The sequence below is a fragment of the Aquarana catesbeiana genome, linkage group LG01, assembly GCF_042186555.1.
Source record: "Aquarana catesbeiana isolate 2022-GZ linkage group LG01, ASM4218655v1, whole genome shotgun sequence".
NCBI classification, from domain to species: domain Eukaryota; kingdom Metazoa; phylum Chordata; class Amphibia; order Anura; family Ranidae; genus Aquarana; species Aquarana catesbeiana.
In genome coordinates this window covers 290,734,006-290,754,586 of record NC_133324.1, presented here as the reverse complement: position 1 = coordinate 290,754,586, position 20,581 = coordinate 290,734,006, and the positions used below count along the sequence as shown (strand labels likewise).

At 42.8% G+C, this 20,581-nt stretch overlaps 1 protein-coding gene across 2 annotated transcripts in view; it reads left to right on the top strand.

Moving 5' to 3' along the window:
* The window catches only part of BICDL1 (BICD family like cargo adaptor 1), a 160,001-nt gene that overhangs the window by 127,672 nt on the left and 11,748 nt on the right, over positions 1-20,581 (top strand). For both annotated transcript variants that reach the window (XR_012244326.1, XM_073629320.1), the window contains exons 7-9: positions 379-522; positions 3,715-3,845; positions 9,642-9,762. Coding sequence is in view for 1 of the 2 variants with exons in the window: in XM_073629320.1 (XP_073485421.1) it covers positions 379-522; positions 3,715-3,845; positions 9,642-9,762 (396 nt within the window). In the remaining variant the exon portion in view is untranslated. The remainder of the gene's footprint in view (positions 1-378; positions 523-3,714; positions 3,846-9,641; positions 9,763-20,581) is intronic.

The window sequence follows — 20,581 nt, the reverse complement described above, 5'->3', positions numbered from 1 at the left end:
TTTTGCCCTGTTGGGACCTAATCTTATCCCATATATTTCTTTAGTACAGTATCACTACACCTGCTCCTTTTTAATGAGTAATGTAGGCATCAGTCATTATAAGTTTAATGTTTCTTTTGAATAATATTACATTTTTCTCTCCTATGGAGATCTTTAATACCAAGGGCAACAATATTTTCATCTACCCTATAACAATAGAATAAACAATTAAGTTGAATGTGAAAAATGGTAAATGTCTTCTGATATCAACATTTATATTGTTATAGAGATAAGGGTGAAATGGTTCTGTATGCTGTATGTTGGTACATGTTAAATTGAACTGAAGTACATAATCTTGTATGCCCGTAAAGTGGTAAAGTTTTGTATTTTCCTTAACAGAGTGCACGAAAATGTGAGGATGATGGCTTGGAAGAACAGATCAAACGGACAAGTGAAGACTCCAAACAACTCAGAGAGCTATTACAGGGAGAGCAAGTGAGAATGAAGCAAACATTTGAAGAGCTTCAACAACTTCATAAACAGGTAGAAGACCACAGTAAATAATTAATTATAATTGTATATTAAATCACTTGTGAGTAAAAGTAGATTTACACATAGAGGAGAAAATGTAATTTTAAGTATATTAGTTTGTTTTAAAAGACCACTATACCTAAAATGGAAAAGATTTAAAAGAGAAGTATGGCCAAAACTTTTTTGGTCATGCTTCACAGGAGTGCACATAATATTTCATTTGTTTTAGGTATGGCCCAGAATTACACCGTTAAAACCCAGTAAGCAATGGCAGCTCTCTATTTCAGTTTTTATAACATACCATGATATCTCCGAAAAAAGACTAAAAACAATTTACACTTAAAATAATAAACTAAACCAATAAAATATAAACAGTCCAAAGCATCACTATGCAGTTACAGCTGCTGTAGGCTACACAGTTTTCAACAGTTTTTTGGTTCATCGATACTGCGCTCAAAGAACTTGTGAAATCCAATTAAGTGTCAAACAGACCACACAGTTAATGCAGTGGCAATAAAGTTTGTGCTCATCCCGCCATTGTGAAGGATACAAATTTTTCATCTAGTGCATTTACAATGGGCCTGGCAAGTCTCCTGAATACTGCAGCCACTACTCAGTTGTATGCCCGTTTATGGACATTTCAAATAAGCTTTCAGGGCCCTATGACAGATGCAGTAACATGTTTTTATGCTAATTTTCTACATGTGTGTTTTTTCTTCAGTCATTATGTAATGGAGAAGAAACCCTTAGAATGGGGTTTTGTTTAGTGCTAAAAATACAAATGCTTTACAATGCTTTTTTTTAGTTTGCCATTCATTTCCGTGGCAAAGCATTATGCAAATAAATGCTCAAAAAATGCAGCATGTATATATATATATATATATATATATATATATATACATATACACACACATACACACACACTACTGTACTGTGCAAAAGTTTTAGGCAGGTGTGAAAAAATGCTGTAAATTAAGAATGCTTTTGCAAAAGAAGTGTTAATAGTTTATTGTTATCAATTACCAAAGTGGAAAGCAAATTAACAGAAGAGAAATCCAAATCAAATCAATATTTGGTGTGACCACCTTTGCCTTCAAAACAGCATCAATTCTTCTAGGTACACTTACACTAAGTTTTTGAAGGAACTCGGCAGGTAGGTTGTTCAAAACATCTTGGAGAACTAACCACAGATCCTCTGTTGATGTAGGTTGCCTCAGGATCCTTCTGTCTCTTCATGTAATCCCAGACAGACTCAATGTTGAGATCAGGGCTCTGTGAGGGCCAAACCATCACTTTCAAGGACTCTTCGTTCTTATTTACGCTGAAGATAGTTCTTAATGATATTGGCTGTATGTATGGGGTCATTGTCCTGCTGCAGAATACATTTGGGGCCCGTATTTCTCAGCATTGAGGACACCATTGATTCTGACCTAATCTCCAACTCCATTTGTGGAAATGCAACCCCAAACTGGCAAGGAACCGCCACCATGCTTCACTATTGCATGCAGACACTCATTATTGTACTGCTCTACAGGCCTTCGGTGAACAAACTGCCTCCTGCTACAGCCAGATATTTTACATTTTGACTCATCAGTCCAGAGCACCTGCTGGCATTTTTCTGCACTCCAGTTCCTATGTTTTCCTGCACAGTTGAGTCTCTTAGCCTTGTTACCACATTTGAGGTAAGGCTTTTTGGCCGCAATTCTTTCATGAAGACTACTTCTGGCCAGAGATCTCTGGACAGTAGAGGGTATACCTGGGTCCCACTGGTTTCCATCGATTCTGTACTGATGGCCCTGCTGGACATCTTCTGATGTCGAAGAGAATTAAGCATGATGTGTCTTTCATCTGCTGCTTTAAGTTTCCTTGGCCGAACACTAAGTCTACAGTCCTTGACGTTGCCCATTTCTTTGTGCTTCTTCAAAAGAGCTTGAACTGCACATCTTAAAATCCTAATCTGCTTTGAAATTTTTGCCTGGAAGAGACCGTGCTGATGCAGTATAACGCCCTTGTGTCTTGCTACTCTGCTCAGTCTTGCCATGGAGTATGACCTGTTGAATAAAATTGTCTTTCACAGCCTCAGCTTAGTAGCAAAATTTGGCTGTTTCTCATCCTCTTTTTTTCGGTTAATAGCTGTGTTTCAACCTACATATGAAATTGATGATCATTAGCACCTACTTGGTATAATTTGTTAATTATACACCTGACTCTAATCTTACAAAATCCCTGACTTTGTGAAAGTGTACAAAGTATGCAAGTTTAAGAATTGATGCTGGGGGGGTGTGTGATCTTGTGTGAGGGCATGTCAGCACAAGTCTGACCATTGGATTACAAGCAGGCTGTGCTCCCAAGCAGAATGCACATGAATAAACTGACCACACTGGGATGGATGTGATTCCATACCCTGGCATGGTCAGTTTGAAACAGGAAAGCAGGGGGGTTGGCAGGATCACCAAGAAGCAATACAAAGAGAGCAGGATACTTTTTAATATAAGTACGTGGTAAAACAGAACCATATCAGAAATAAGAAATGCTGTGGTAACATACACTTTGATTGTCAAGCTACACTTATAAACATGAACCAAGACCAGCATGATGATGTACCCCCAGGGTATGTATATATGATGGCCTGGGCTCAGAAGAAGTGGGTTGAATGGTGTCATTCATCCCAGAAGAGTTCAGGATGGAGCAGAATTTGTGCTAAATATTTGGGCGAAAGCAGTGATTTTTTTATATTTAATTTTACAGACATTAAGTAAGGCAGTGTTTATTAATTTCTAAAACCTGGAGCTGGGCTTTACGTATAACTGTTGGCCTGATAGCAAAATAGCTGACATTTTAGAACAAAAGGTCAGAAATGACAGCCTCTTCTTTACTCTCTTGACAGGTTTACTTTAATAAATGGCTGCTATACCCATATTTTAAACTCAATGTCGCAAAGTAGTGAAAGTTTGAAATGAAATAAGGAAATCTCTTTAAAAAAATGTTCATTTCCCTTGAATTGTTAAAAAAAAGTGTTTGTTAAAAAAAAAAAAAAAAACACAGAACACTTCCAGTATTTTGGATAGCACTCACATATTAACTAATAATAATGGCTAATATATTTAATACTTTTTTGCCCTATATTCTTTTAAAAGAATATACATACAGTATATAAGTATTAACTGTTGTATTTCTAATGCCAAAATGCTGTCTTCTATCCAGGTAACTCTACTGAGTGTTGAAATGACTGCACTGAAAGAGGAGCGGGATCACCTCTTGGAAATGACCCAGAATAAAGATATGCACGAACAGCTACTGAAGGCCATAAAGGACCGAGATGAGGCTATTGTCAAGTAATAACAATTTCTATGCTAAGTAAAAATGATCACACTTGGCTAAATTTCTTCATATGCTCCAGTAGTTATTGTTTATACTAGGTTGTGTTCTATACAGCTAACACAATCAGTGTAAAGAAACGTAAAAGGACTTGTTTATGACAGTTTTGTGGTATATTCATCAGGTATACAGTTATTTTTGTTTCATTTCCCCCTCATTTTATTCAATGTTTGACGTGAAATCAGGTTAATTTCACTTAAAGGAGTTGTAAAAGCAGAAGGTTTTTTTATCTTAATGCATTTTATGCATTAAGATAAAAGGCCTTCTGTGTGTAGCAGCCCCCCTCAGCCCCCCCCCCCCCCCAATAATTACCTGAGCCCCATCTCTGTCCACGAGTGTCTCGGCCGTCTGAGACTTTCCCTCTTGATTGGCTGAGACACAGCAACGGAACCCTTGGCTCCCACTGCTGTCAATCAAAATCAGTCAGCCAATCAGGAGAAGAGAGGGGCGGGACCAGGGCGCAGCTCCATGTCTGAATGGACACATGGAACTGTGACTTAGCTCGGGTGCCACCATAGCAAGCTGCTTGCTGTGGGGGCACTCAACAGGAGGGAGGGGCCAGGAACACAGAAGAGGGATCCGAGAGGATCGGGGCTGCTCTGTGCAAAACCACTGCACAGAGGAGGTAAATATAACATGTTTGTTATTTTTATTGAAAAAAAAACAAGACTTTACAATCACTTTATATAATCCTTCAAAATATCTAAATGGTGGACCTCATTATTATTTTACATGTGGAGTGGTTTCCATACGCACTGTGAGTTGCAATAGCGCCACTATTTTTCTTCTTCATATGTATTTTGTTCACCATTTAGATATTTTGAAGGATTATATATTGTTTGACACTGTTTAATTTATAGTGGCAGCTTCATTTCGTTGTATATTTATTAGGTCATCTAAGGAGCGGTGGTGGTAATTAGAGTAAGGGGCGGTTGTTTACTTTATTATTCATAGCTATTTACAATCACTTTAACTTTCCATCACTTCAAGCCTAGTAAACCAGGCCCTGAAATTATGCATAAAGAAAGTGTATACAAGAAAATGATGAGAATTTTAAATTAGCAATGTCTACTCCAAAGTTTGCAAGCACCACTGGAGCCACCCTACCCATTGTCCACAATGTAGGAGATAATAAAGCTGGTCTATGCTGGTGTATACCTCCTTTTCCCACACAGTACACGGATCCTGGATATAAGTATCAATCCATTAAAAGCAAATACATAATCGCTTTTTAACATCGCTTTATTTAAGCACTTGCCTACTGGGCACTTAAACCCCCTTCCCGCCCAGGCCAATTGCAGCTTTCAGCACTGTCGCACTTTGAATGACAATTGCGTGGTCATGCTACACTGTAACCATATGAAATGTAATCATTTTTTTTACACAAATAGAGCTTTCTTTTGGTGGTATTTAATCACCACTGGGGTTTTTATTTTTTGCTAAACAAACAAAAAAAAGCCCAAAAAAACAGTTTTCATAGATAGGCTGCACTGATAGGCACTGATGAGGCAGCTTTGATAGGTGGCACTGATGGGCTGCACTGATGGGCTGCACTGAAGGGCACTAATAGGTAGCACTGATAGAGGCCGGCGGAACAGAGCAAGGTCATGTTTGCACAAAGTGCTTTCCATAAAATGAATCGAAACAAATAGAAGTGTTTTATTCTCCAGGTATTTCTATTTCTTATAACTTAACCTATAACTTAAGAAGCATACCTAATACTTGTGGGTTGTGCTTATTGCAATAGGAAGAATCAATATTTTCAACAACAGTTTTAATTGTCAATTTAAATTCATAGGAAAAATGTGCAGGCTACAACAACAAATGGCATTAGTATGTGGAACTATAACAACCACCACTTTTATCAACTCCTCTCTCTCTCTTTTAGCACTGACAAATTTGACAATAGAGGTAAATATCACACTAATGAAAAAGAAAAACAGATTAGTAACTGTCAAAAAAGGGCAGCCTTATGTCAGGGTCCTGCCACTCTGCCTGTCTTTTTAGTGTGATATTTACCTCTATTATCATTGCGAATGTTGATAAAAAGTGGTGACTGTTATAGTCCACACACTAATGGCATTATTGTAGACTGTGCACTTTTTCTTTGAATGTATCTGAGAATTAGAACTGTTGAAATAATAAAGTGACAGTAAACTCATTATTTTTGTAGAAATAAGCATTACCCTTGAGTATTGGTTTATTATGCTGTGTCAGACTGCCAGTGACAGTGCCTGTGCTGTGTGCTTGTAGCTGCTGATATGTTTTGCTGTGTTCTAAAACCCCCAAAAACTCTTTGCGTGATAATGGCACCATGCAGTGCACATTTACACAGACTTTTTAATGTTACACTTCCATCAAAAAAGCAATACTCTTGTAACGAAACTTGGTTTTGCTTAACCACTTAAAGACCAGCCTCGTATTGGAATTTAGGTGTTTACATGTTTAAAACAGGTTTTTTTGCTAGAAAATTACTTAGAACCCCCAAACATTATATATTGTTTTTTTTTTCTAACACCCTAGAGAATAAAATGGCGGTCATTGCAATACTTTTTTTCACACCGTATTTGCGCAGAAGTCTTACAAGCGCACTTTTTTTGGAAAAAAAAAACACTTTTTTGAATAATAAAATAAGACAACAGTAAAGTTAGCCCAATTTTTTTTATATTGTGAAAGATAATGTTACGCCGAGTAAATTGATACCCAACATGTCACGCTTCAAAATTGCGCCCGCTCGTGGAATGATGTCAAACTTTTACCCTCAAAAATCTCCATAGGCGACGTTTAAAAAATTCTGCAGGTTGCATGTATTGTGTTACAGAGGAGGGCTAGAATTATTGCTCTCGCTCTTACGATCGCGGCGATACCTCACATGTGTGGTTCGCCCACTGTTTTCATATGCGGGCGCTACTCACATATGCGTTCGCTTCTGCGCACAAGCTCGTCGGGACGGGGTGTTTAAAAAACATTTTTTTTTTCTTATTTATTTGATTTTATTGATTTTTACACTTTTTTAAAAAAAAAAATATTTGGGTCACTTTTATTCCGCTTATACACTGCTCCTACATCTCCCCTGCCCACTGAAATCAATGGGAAGTGCCGCTGAAGTGTACACTGCTCCTACAGCGCCCCTGCCCATTGAAATCAATGGGAAGCACCGCTGAAGTGCAGTGGCGCTTTGCAGGCACTTTTAACCCTTTTTCAGCCGTTGGCGGGGGCTAAAAGCGCCCCGCTAGCGGCCAAAAAGCGCCGCTAAAAATAGCGTTGCTTTACCGCCGACGCCGGGGGCTGCCAGTGTGAAAGTGCCCTAAATCTGTGTCTGTAGTGCATGTTCAAACCTTAACCACTCAGTCATACAACACTGTACCCATATAAAATTTTTGTCCTTTTTTTCACACAAATAGAGCTTTCTTTTGGTGGTATTTAATCACCACTGGGTTTTTTATTTTTTGCGCTATAAATGAAAAAAGACCGAAACTTTTGTAAATAAAAAAAAAAAAAAAAGAATTTTTCTTCGTTTCTGATTCTGTTTAAATTAGTAATTTTTATTCATAAATTTTGGCCAAAATTTATACTGCTACATATCTTTGGTAAAAATAACCCAAATCAGTGTATATTATTCGGTCTTTGTGAAAGTTATAGAGCCTACAAGCTATGGTACCAATCATTGTAAATCTCATTTCTTGAGACACTAACAAGCCAGGAAAGTACAAATATCCCCCAAATTAGCACTTTTGGAAAAATACACATTCTAAGGTATTTAGTAAGAGGCATGGTGAGTTTTTTGAAGTTGTAATTTAATTCCCACAATTCTCTCACACAGCACATGCATACTTGCAACTACACCGCAAAACACATTCTGCTACTGCTTCTGAGTATGGCGATACCACATGTGTGAGACTTTTTCACAGCCTAGCCACAGACAGAAGCCCAACATGCAGGGAGTACCATCAGGCATTCTAGGGTCATAAATTACACATAGAATTTTTAGACTACCTCTTACACTTTTGAAGGTCCTGGAGCACCAGGACAATGGAAATGCCCAAAAAAAGACCCCATTTTGGAAAGTAAACACCCCAATGTTTATTTTATGAGGCATAATGAGTCTTTTGAACATGTCATTTTTTCCACAAGTTTTTGGAAAATGTTTTTTTAACACAAATTTGTCCATTTATATGATATTTCTAACACATAGCATGTTCATAGCAAAAATTACACCCCAAAATACATACTGCTACTCCTCCCGAGTATAGCGATACCACATGTGTAAGACTTTTCCACAGCCTGCCCACATACAGAGGCCCAACATGCAGTGAGCACCAGCAGGTGTTCTAGGGACATCAATTTCAAATCTAATTTGACTACCTATTACACTTTTGTAAGGCACTGTAGTGGCACCAATGTGGCACGGATGAGCACCGATGTGGCATGGATGATTACTGATGTGGCATGGATGATCACTGATGTGGCATGAATGAGCACTGATATGGGCACGGATTATCACTGATGTGGCATGGATAAGCACTGATGTGGCATGGATGAGCACTAATGTTGCATGGATGTGGTGCGGATGAGCACTGATGTGGCATGGATGTGGCACGGATGAGTACTGATGTAGAATGGATGTGGCACAGATGAGCACTGATGTGGCACGGATGAGCACGGATGTGGCATGGATGATCACTGATGTGGCACGGATGAGCACTGATGTGGCACAGATGAGCACTGATATGTCATGGATGAACATGAATAAGCCATGAATGGGGATGGATGAGCCATGGATGGGGATGGATGAGCCATGAATGACGATGGATGAGGCATGAATGGGCACAGATCAGCGCTGTGGGCACATAAGATCCAGCCCAGAAGCGCTGCTGCACCCACTCCCTCCTCTCCTCACACGCTGTACTGATCTGTGTGAGGAGAGGGGAGGGAGGAGCTGTACCGGACATGCTCCTGTTTGTTGACAACTGATTGCTCCGTCATTGTACAGGGCGATCACGTGGTAAAGGGCCGCTGTCATTGGCCCTTTACCGCGATCCCTCCCGTGAACCCGGCGAGCACAGACAGTCCCGTGTGTGCGCCCCAGGGGCTGTGATTTAATGGGGAAGTCATATGACGCCCTCCCAGAGTTATCCGACTGCGCTGTAGCCATCATTTGGCTATGGCCTGGTCGGTAAGTGGTTAATACCATATTCGATTTTTCACTCCTGGAGTTTGGAAATTGTAGAGAAATGCTTAAATAATGCATTACAATTTAATTAAACCCATTTGATTTTAGACGTCTAAAATTAGTTTAAGTCGACTAAATACGACTAAAACTAAAACAACTGCAGATGATTAACATGGGACTAAAACTAAAATGGCATTTTAGTCAAAAGACTAAAACTTAAGGGAAATGTGCTGCCAAAATTAACACTGCTCGACAGAAGTTGATTGACTTCTGTTGAAGGGACATGCTGGAAAACTTTATTGATTACTGGCTACAACCAACTGCTGATCTCTGTATTCAGCTGCGTGAGCCACTGTCAGAATACAATGACCCGGCAGGGTGGATTCCTCCATCCACCTTGTTTGTGTGGAAGGAGAAATCTGTTTATTCTTTTTTTTTTTATTTCACCCCGCTGGCCGATTGAAAAAAAAAACAACAGTCTGTGGCCAGCTAAACACTATAACATTTTGGATAGTCCAGGGGTTGAATATTTCTTTTAGCACTGTATATGTCTAAATTTGTATAATGATTTTCTCTCCAGAAAGAATGCTGTGGAAATGGAACTGGCGAAGTGTAGAATTGACTTGATGTCACTGAACACTCAGTTACTAGATGCCATTCAACAAAAGGTCAACTTGTCTCAGCAGTTGGAGGCATGGCAGGTGAGTACACACACTATGACTTTAGTTGTCCTGAAAAAAAAGAATTTTCCTTAATTTTCTCAGATTATGTTTTTTCATCATTTTCAACATTTGCTTTATCAGAACAGGAAAGCACCACTAAAGCCTGCCATAGATGGAGTGGTTTTCTTTCCTGCAACCACTCAGTGTTGATGGGGGAATCCCTCCCACAGATCTATTGTGTTCTCCCAGCGGGGGTGGATGGGGGAAGCCATCCCGCCGGGACGACACAGCGATTATTGCTAGCGGCTGTAACCCGGGAAGCCATCAGAAATTTTGGGGCCCCTTACATAGCTCAAGGCCAACTTAAGGCCAAGTCAACACCCCCCCCCCCCCAGGCCTGACCACCAACATTACCCAGGGGCCGCCAACTGGCACTCCCATTGAATCCGCCCACTGGCCATCCCACACACAGAGTCCTTCAGTGCACCCACTTTTATTTTAAAACTCTTACAACTTAATATATGAAAATGCCACTTCACGTGCTTTCGAGATTTAACAGTAAGGAATTACAACCCTCCCTTTACCTTAGATATTTCCTCTGTGGTGCAAGAATCAATCAATATGACAACTCCTGACTGACTAAAGCACAGTACCTTTATTCTCCTTAAAATTCATTTTAAGAGACATAAAACATAAACACTAATAAAAACCACCCAACCATCAGGTCCCCAAATCTTATAAACAATCTTATATTCCTTCTATATTTTCTTTATGTACATAAATTTGCATGAATAAATAATCACCAAGACTACCAGCTTTAGATTGAAGGAAGGGATTCAGATAGGCTGCTGTATCTCTAATAGTATGGTAGATGAGGATACAAAATAGTGGATCTAATAACTACATCAGTGAACTAGACTGGCAAATATCCTCATCCCTCTCCACATTGTAACCTTATCAGCCACTTTAATCTGCATAGTCATCCTCATGATCTTCCTCATTCTTCTCCATAATCGTCCCCACCATCCTTATCCCTCTCCACAATGTAACTCCATCACCCTCATCCCTCTCCACAATCCAACTCTATCATCCTCATCCCCCTCCACAATATAATTCCATTATCCTTATCCCCCTCCACAATGTAATGCCATCATCCTCATCCCCCTCCAGAATGTAACTCCATCATCCTCATCCCTCCAGCAGCCTGTATCCTTCCCTCTGTCTTTCCATAATCGCCCATCATCCTCATCCCCACCATCCTTTTTACCATCATCTTCTTCATCCCTGTACCTCCCCTCATTCTTTATGACGGAGACTCTCCTGATGTCAGGGTGTATGACCTGTAGTGAAATGTGGTGTATGATGTCCAGGCAAATAAATATAGTCTACTTACCTCCCTCCGTGTTGCTCTCTCGAGTCGAGAATGCACCAGAGAAGGTGGATGGATTGTCACGACTTCCGAGGCTGGCCACACTCCCTCCCCTAGTCCCGCCCAATCCCAGCAGCAGGCTCTGCCTCAGGGCTGTTTCTGAGTAGAAGCGAGTGCCGATCAGCTGCTGGGAGGGAAGATAGAAGGAGGAATCAGTGTCCCCATCTTGCGTGCTTCTCTGTGGACGCAGTCTGTTCTTTTTGGGCCACTGGCCCATCCTGGTGTCTTAACAGCTGCCAAAGGTGCCTTATGCTGCTGGCGCTGGCCCCTACAAGTGTATGGGCTGTCTCCTCCTGATGGCAGCCCTGGCTATAACAGCCACTAGCAATAATCGCATATTGATCAACTTGGGTACATTCAGCGTGCCCTTATATGATTTGCTGGCTGCTTGAGACCCTCTTACACCTCTCAAAGTTTCTAAAAGCTATGCTTCTTTATATCATTTTTTCAATTGAACATTCAGAAAATCTTTTCTGACCCCTTTCTCGTGGATAGTTTATTGTGAGTTGCAATTGTTACTGTATTCATTGTCAAAAGGGATTTTGTAGGTGTAGCCACCAGGAGACCTAACATGAATTTGTACAATACTGAGACAACATTAATGTATTATTTGGATCTCTGTATGATGCTACACCTACCCTGTATCCTTCTGTGTAAGCATCGGTGACCAGTTGATCCCTTTGTTTGCACAAGAAGAGGCCAGTATTTGCCGAGATGCTATACTGGTATTAATTCACACTTATGTTTCCTTTGTAAGTGTAAACATTTTTGACATAGCAGGTAATAGTAAACAAAGATTCTTTTGAGTTATTTGAATTTTTTTGGCTGTAACGATCAGTGAGTATAGAATAAAGAAAAAGGGAGGGGGGAAGTCTGCATAGAGGATGGGAACAGATGAAGTCCCCTCATATTTAAGAAATAAGGGAGTGGTCTCTGTCGGGTTTTAGGATGAGGGTGATATGGGCCTTGAGTGATTGTGTGGAAAAATGGGATTTTTGTACTCACCGTAAAATCCATTTCTCTGAGTTCATCGACGGACACAGCACCTCCTTAATCTTGACCATTGAGTTATATCACCTCTGCAGTAGTAGGACTAGGCAGAACAAAAAAACACCTGGCTATGCCCATGGGCTGTCCTCAGCCAGTATATAACCCCCTCCCTGCTCTAGGTATTCAGTTTAGTAGCAAGCAGTAATAAAAGTATAAAAAAACTCCATAGAGGGGTGGGCGCTGTGTCCGTCGATGAACTCAGAGAAATGGATTTTACGGTGAGTACAAAAATCCCATTTTCTCTTTCGTTCATCGACGGACACAGCGCCTCCTTAATCTTGACCATTGGGACGTCCAAAAGCAGTGCCAAAGAAAAATGAGAGGTGGGTAAAATAACCCAAGGCTAACCACAAGAGCCCTAACCGGGTCACAGGAGCCCCATCTGAAATAAAAAATGTTTAAAGAGAAAACACCCCTTATAAGGGAACCCCCCCCCCCTTAAACTGCAGCCTGCAAAACCTTGCAGCCAAAAGTAGCATTCGCAGATGCCAAAATATCTACTTTATAGAATTTAGTGAAGGTATGCACTGACGACCAAGTGGCCGCCTTGCAAACCTGCGATATTGACGCTTGATGATGGAAGGCCCAAGAAGTACTAAGTGCCCGAGTAGAATGCGCCGTGACAGGGAGAGGAGGAACCCGACCCTTAATAGAATAGGCCTGAGTCACAGTCTGTCTGATCCATCTGGAGATGGTAGCCGAAGATGCGGCCAGCCCTTTCCTTGGTCCTTGTGTAACCAAAAACAGTGAGTCTGACCTCCGGAAGGACTCAGTGGATTCCAGATACACCCGAATCGCACAAACCACATCCAAGGTATGCAAAGCAAATTCCTTGGGATGAGCTGGCTTGGGACATAAGGATGGCAACACAATGTCCTCATTCAAATGGAAGTCAGAGACAACCTTGGGCAAAAATGATGGACAGGGACAAAGAACCACTCTATCCCTATAGAGTACTAAATAGGGACTACGACAGGATAATGCCGCCAAATCCAAAACCCTGCGGGCCGAGGTAATAGCCACCAGGAATGCCACCTTCTGGGACAACAGAGTTAAGGGAATCTCCCGAATATTCTCGAATGGAGGATTCTGGAGAACCGATAGTACTAAGTTTAAATCCCATGGCGGCAAAAGAGACCGTACAGGCGGAGCCACATGCCGGACTCCTTGAATGAAGGTACGAACTAAAGAGTGAGTGGCTAGGGGTCACTGAAAGACAACTGCTAAGGCAGACACCCGGCCCTTGATGGTGCTCAAAACCAACTTCTGCTCAACGCCCTGTTGAAGAAAAGCTAAGATCCGAGCCACAGAAAAGGATCGAGGATGAACGCCAATCGACTCACCCCAAGAAATGGACGCTTTCCAGGTACAATGGTATATCTTTCTAGAAGTCGACTTCCTCGCCCTCACCATAGTAGGGATCATTGATCCCGACAGACCCCTATCTCTCAGTACCTGGCTTTCAATGGCTAGGCCATTAAAACCAGTTACTGTAAAGCAAGATGGAAGCTCAGCCCTCGGTACAACTGGTCCTCTTTTAGATGTAGCTTCAAAGGCACCACAGAAGAGCAAGGCGTTGGCCCCGCAGTGACTCTAGGACGACTGAGGCGTCTACCAGAGGAATGAGATTGACATGAGCCTCAGTTACTTCCCATTGAACTGAACCTGCTGAAGGGGCCGACGTTTGAGAAGAAAAACTACTAACCTGGTCAGCATTCACTCCAGAGTCAGACCCAGGTAGCCCAATTTCTTGCACAGGGCTAGAGGGGACCTTGGGTAGTTCGGACGGCACCCGAACCTTTACAGGAATTATACCCACACAAGGAGACACAGGGCCCCCTCGAAGTGGACAAATTCTGTCCCCCTTCTTTGGTACCCTGATAAGGTTCAATTTGTGGACCCCCTTGATGCTCACGAAGGAGGCCCATGAATCTGGAAACCAGCGAAGTTGTTACCCCACCCCAGCAATGGGTGAGGGCAGACCTTCATGCTGAAGGAGTCTTGTCAGTGGATCCGGAGTAGCCTGCCCTAGGCTTACCAGACCAAGATTGCTTGGAACTTCCCGGGGAAGACTTGAGAGATCTGTTTCCTTTACCTGCAGTCCCAGGAGCCCAGAAGAATTTCTTATGGGCTGAGAAGGAAGGCCCCCGTCTGCAACGAGGCTCCTTCCCTTTCCTAGATTGAGGCAAGAAGGTACTCTTTCCCCCTGTGACACCCTTAATGATGTCATCTAGGGTAGCCCCAAACAGGCGGTCACCTTGAAAGGGCAGATCAGTGAGAGCTTTTTTAGAGGCTTGGTCTGCCGACCAATTCTTAAGCCACAGCACACCACCGCTGAAATAGACAGCACAGGAGATGCATCCAAGGCTGCATCACAAATATACTGTAGCCCATGGACCAACTGGTCCGGTAAATCAACATGAGCAGCAGGAACTTACTCGCTACCTGGACCCTGACTCAATAGCTTGGCCCATTCAGTTAGGGTCTGCGACACCAGGGCCAAGGCCAAGACTGGACGCAATGCTGACCCAGCCAAAGTAAAAATGCTGCATGGCACAGCCTTCGCTTTCCTGTCAGCCGTTAAAGGACAGGGATTCCTCTACTGGGATCATGGTTGCTCTAATCCACCTGGAAACAGGAGGGTCCAGTACTGGTGGGGTAGTCCATTTTTAAAAAAATGATTCTTCAAAGTGGTAGCGTACTGGGAAATGTTTGGGGACCACAAAGTATCATTTTGGTTGTTCCCATTCCTTATAGGTAAACCTATCAAAATAAGGCAGATAAGGAAACACCCTTGGTGTGCAAGGTGACTTGTACATACCAAAGGACACAGCCACGTCTGTGGCCCTGTCAGCCGCATTCCCTATCTTTAGAGTCTCCCGCACCGCAGTAATAAGTGCGTCCACCAGCGCTTTTTCACTCGCTGCTGAGACCACAGAGGACTCGTCCTCACTATCAGACGGGTCAGGGGGCAAGATATTAAACCCCCCTGGATGGGCCACGTCCCCGGCAGCATCAGGCTCAGAATCAGATGACACAGACTGAGCAGGGGAAGGCGGGGGATGCTTCCTCCCGGGTCTTTGCCCACATGCTACTTCCACCCGGGATACTAATGACTCAAGGACCGCCATCAGCGCAACCATGGGAAGCTGAGGTTCCGAGGGACCTGCCACCTCCATGAGGGGATCAGTGGGTGAGATATGACCCTGAGACTCCATAAAGGACGAAGACCTTTTACTACAAAGGAACTTTGGCACCACTAAGGGACACCCCAGTGACCAGGGTACCTATCAGCAGGGAGATACACAAGGACCCCCAAAGACTCACCCATTCGGACCCAGCAACACCAATGTCGGTGTCCATTTCATATATCCTGGGACAGGAAGAGAAGCATAGGGTAGTAAGAGGAGGAGCTCTGGCATCTCCATGAGGTTCTGGGTGTCTCTAGTTTCTCACTAGACAACAAAAAATGGCCACTGTGACATCATCGGCTACACAAACATGGCCACCAGCCAGAGACCAGCCAGACCAACGGAAAATGACCGCCATGACCTCTTCGGCTACACAAACATGGCCGCCAGCCGGAGACCAGCCAAACCCCCTGATGTCATCAGACCACCCAAGAATGCCCACTGGCCGTTTGACATGCTGAAGCATGCTGCCAGGATCCTCTCTGTGCCTCCAACATTGCTGCACCCTCTGCAAGGGGACCCCTTCTAAAAAGGTACTGTACTCCAGGCAGGGTGAACATTTAAGGGGACACCGCTATGCACCCTGTACTGGGACCCCCAAACTGCACACTATCTCACACTGCATACAGCAGGGCATGCAGCCAGGGGTTTCCGCTGCAATGGAACCCCCTCCATACTGCCAGGGCAGGACACACACCACCCAGAAGAAAAATAACAGGGGAGACCACCAGGGGTCTCTGCTGCCTGCCCTGGAACTCCCACCAATCTGTGGGGGGAGAGGGAAGCCCAGTTTAACCAGGGGACTTTAGGATTGGAGGAGGGATCCTGCAGGCAGGTCCGACCATCCCTGGAGGGTACCCACGTCCACCCCAAACCGCACAAAGGGGGAAAGGGGGGACTGTACTTACCGATCCATGGTGCGGGTGACCCTCCAGACAGAACTCCTCGACACCAAAGTGGGAGGCTGTTGGCCAAGGGACCGCTGCGACTTGAACCAGAGCCCGTTTGTATGCGACCCTGCGAGACGTTTAACTCGCGGGCCAGCCTCCGTCCGTTGAGGCTATGTCATGGCTGACCTAGCGCGTAGCTGGCTGGATTGGGGAGACCACTGGATCTAGATTATCCAGCCCGTCGCCCAGCCCAGCAGTTGATTGCAGATCTCCCAGGAGAAAATGCATGGAAAAAAGACAAAAAGTAAAATTTGCTAGGGCCAAAAGATCCCAGCAAGGAGCTAGGTCCATACTCCTGACTAGACAGAAATAAACTGAATACGTAGAGCAGGGAGGGGGTTATATACTGACTGTGGACAGCCCATGGGCGTAGCTAGGTGTTTTTTTGTTCTGCTTAGTCCTATTCCTGCAGAGGCGATATAACCCAATCATCAAGATTACGGAGGCGCTGTGTCCGTCGATGAAAGAAAGAGAAATTAAGTTTTGGCAGAGACAGAGTTGAAGATTCTTGGCAAAAATTGAAAAAGTAGGTCCGTGTACGTTTGGCAGAATTTAGGTGTAAAACCATCAGGGCCAGGGCTTTTGCAGATAACAATAAGTAATTCCTCTTTTGTGAAAGGGGAATCCTGAATCTCTTGTGTGCTGGGGTTAATGGTTGGAAGTGTTGTCTCTTCTAAATAGTCACGTATTGTTTGTTTGTTTTGCTGGTGGTCTGTCTAGGGTGGCAGAAGTTTTTATAGCATTATAGCGTTGAGAATTAGTCACTGAATGTTTGAAGAATGTGGGTAGGAGAGGTGTTAACTTCTTTCTGTGGCCTTTGATTAAGGATATGTATATCTGGGTAGCATGGAGATGAAGGGACCTTGTTAAAGACCTACCACACTTGTGCTGGTAGGCCTGGGTTGAAACTTTGTTTTTGTAGTCCTTGTGGGCCTGTAAAAATAAATAGAGAAGTGAAGTTCTTGCTGCAGAAATCTCTGCTAAGGTGGCTGGTGATTGGGACTGTTTGGGTTTGGTCTCAGGAACTTTAGGAATTAAGTTTGGTCTCAGGAATCTCTTAGGAATTGTAGTTTCTAATTGTCATTTGTTGGTTCTTGTCTGAGTCAGCTCATTGTTGTATGAGGGTCCCCCTGAGTACTGATTTTACAGCTTCCCATTGAGAAGGAGGTAGAGTGCTGTCATCTATGTGATCAACTAAGAAATAGCAGATATTAGTTTTTATTGTCTGGTGGAATATCGGGGTCTTCTAACAGGTGCCCTGTCCACATTGAGCATGGTGCGGATGGTATTTCGAGAGTTAGCTTATTTGGTGAGTGATCAGACCACACTAGTGATAGGGTTCCAACCCATAGCCTGGTTGCTGGCGATAAGTCAGTATGACTGTATGAGTGGCTGAACAGAAGGTGTAACTTTTATTCTGGGGATGAAGAATCCAGCACATATCCACTAGCTGTTTGTTAAATAACTGTTTTTGAGGAGTTTAACTAGCTGAAAGAGACTTGATTGATTTGGGGTAGTGTCCAGATGGCATTCTAAGTCATTGTTAAAGTCACCGCCAAGGAGAATGGTGCCTGAGGTAAATTCTTGGAGAATGTGGAAATATTGGCTGGCTGTGGAGACCTGGTTTTGATTAGACAGGTAGAAATTAGCTATCATATATGTTTTATTACAGAGGGTCATTTTACAAAAAATGTATCCTACTTCTGGGTCTATTTTTGATGTTCAAAATGGAAAGGTTAATTTTTGCGTCTAGAGATGGAAACCCCTTTTGCCTTGTGGATTGAGTTTGTGATATGGTACCATTTAAAATAGTAACGGTTGTGACAGTTTTGGGTGTGATTAGTACAGAAGTGAGTTTCCTGAAAGGATTATCTATACTTTAAAACCTTATGCATAGCGGAAAGAGTTTTAGCACTCCAAGACAAATTGTTAAGACCCTTGACATTATATGAACAAAGTTTCAGGGGTAGTGGAAAGGGTTTTATGGTAGATAAGGCAGTAATAGGAAAACAAAAACGAGGGGAGGTGGGGGTTTGTTTTTGGTTTTTGGGAAGGGGTAGATGAGGCAGAGGGGGAAGAAGAGGGTGTTCAGTAGTGAAGGAAAGCAATGCAAAGATAGAAAAGGAGAGACAGTTGGACTGGTCCACAAGACTGTATGGTAGCATAAATCCAGATCCCAACTGGGGGACTGAACCACCTATTGGGGGGTAGGTGGAAGCTTAGGCAGGTAGCGAGCATGGTCGCACCAGGGGAAATGCAGTGTATGATAATATTAGGTCAGCAGCCCTGTTCATCAAACTAATATGGGGAACACCTAGGGTGGGGCACTCAAAGAAAAACATAAAAGAGGGCATTCAAACAGTGTCTTAAGCCTGGTACACACGGGCCGAACATCAGCCTGTTAAACAGAAGCTAAACGACATTCAGCCTGTGTGTACATCAGCCTGGCCGGCTTCTGTCGAATGGGCATGCTGGAAAATCAGCATCCAGTTGGCATCCGATCAGCGCTGGCAGCCAATGGCTGCGAGCACTGACTGGTGTGTTCTGGCGGGAGGACACAATAGCTCAGCGGGGAGATCTTGGTACGAACTTCGCAAAGTTAGTACAACAAGCTCCTCCCGAGCTGCTCATATTTTCTTTTTTTGTTCAGCCTGCTGGGTTGAACAAAAGAAAAGTGAAGTGTCAGTGTGAACACTGTGTGCCATGCTTAAAGTAGAACTATAGGCAATTTTTGGATAGAGCAAGAGAGGATAGTAATCCCTGTCAGATTTATTTTCGCCATGTGTGACCCATTGCATTTCCCTTCACTTCCTGTCCCATAACCAAACAGGAAGTGAGAGGAAATCCCTAAAAATTAGGGGAATTCGTTGGGGACCCACAGGTCACCAGAACTAGTGTCCACATTGGAAGATTTCCCCTCTATTACTTTTCTGGAGACAACCCAAAATTTGGGGATTTTCTTTTACTTTCACTTTTAATGATAATGATAAACAGGACAAATAGAGACATTGGATCTCCTTAACAGGGGCACAGACAGCAATAAAAACTGACAGGTGTTCCAATCCAACTGCCCTTTATTCAAAACTAAAAAAAGTTTTGCCTTTAGTTATATTTTAACTCTACTAATACATTTTAGATCAATTGTAACATTTAAAGAAGAGGTGTCTGTCTCCATGGAGTACCAACCATTTAAAAGGATAAGTTCCCCTTTGTTCACCTTTTTTTTTTTAAATTCCAGTTCCCCTGTGTACTAATATAGCATTAATATACTTATTTTGCAAGAATGAAACAGCTTTCCATTTATTCTACACACGCTTACCTCAATGTCTTTATGGATGCTTCAAAACACTGCTCCATTACTTCTGCCTTACTTCCTGACACAGGAAAGAGTTGACCAGCTGATCTCATTAGCACTCACCCTGCATCATCTACCCTCAGCTGGTCAACTCCTTCCTGTGTCATGACCTAAAGCATATTCAGGAAGTAAGGCAGAATTAATCGAGCAGTGTTTTGAAACAGCCATTCAGACAGTGCAGTAAGCGTATGTAGAATAAATGGAATTTAGAAAAAAAGTGAACTTAGCCTTTAAGTTACCTTGGGCAACAGAGCCACCTATAAACATGAGTCATGAAATAAAGATGGCACATAATCGTGTAGCACCCTCACAGGGTAGTCAAACAAGATGGAATCTAGGGGTTAACAATGCCAGAAGGGGGCATTCTTAAAACAAAGTTTTGTACCATCATCTTGACATTGTCATGTTTAAAGGTGAACTCCGGGTAGATAAAATTTTTATTAATTTAAATTTATTCCTCAATAACCACAAAGAATCCACTTTGTGTGCACAAAATGTCTTTGTAAGCCCAGATATTACCTTATAAAAGCAGCAGTGACATCATCACTATGCTGTACATTTGTGCAGAGAGCCAAGCTGTGGGAGGCACCCACTACAGACTACTTGCAGAAAACAACAGGAGGGGATGGAGGCAAGACCAGTCACCTTGTATAAGGAGAGAGCAATAGTGACTGGTCTGTATTACAGGAAGTGCCTGCACAGAGGCAAATTTCTACACTGGAGTAATGCTCGGATCTGGAAGAAATACAAAAGGCACACTAAGCTTCAAGAAGAATACAAATGGCTCTTATATTTATTGTAGCTAATTATGGCTTAACCTGGAGTTCAGCTTTAAAATGAAAAATCAAACAAAAGTAAAAGAAAAATATTTATTTTCCTAAAG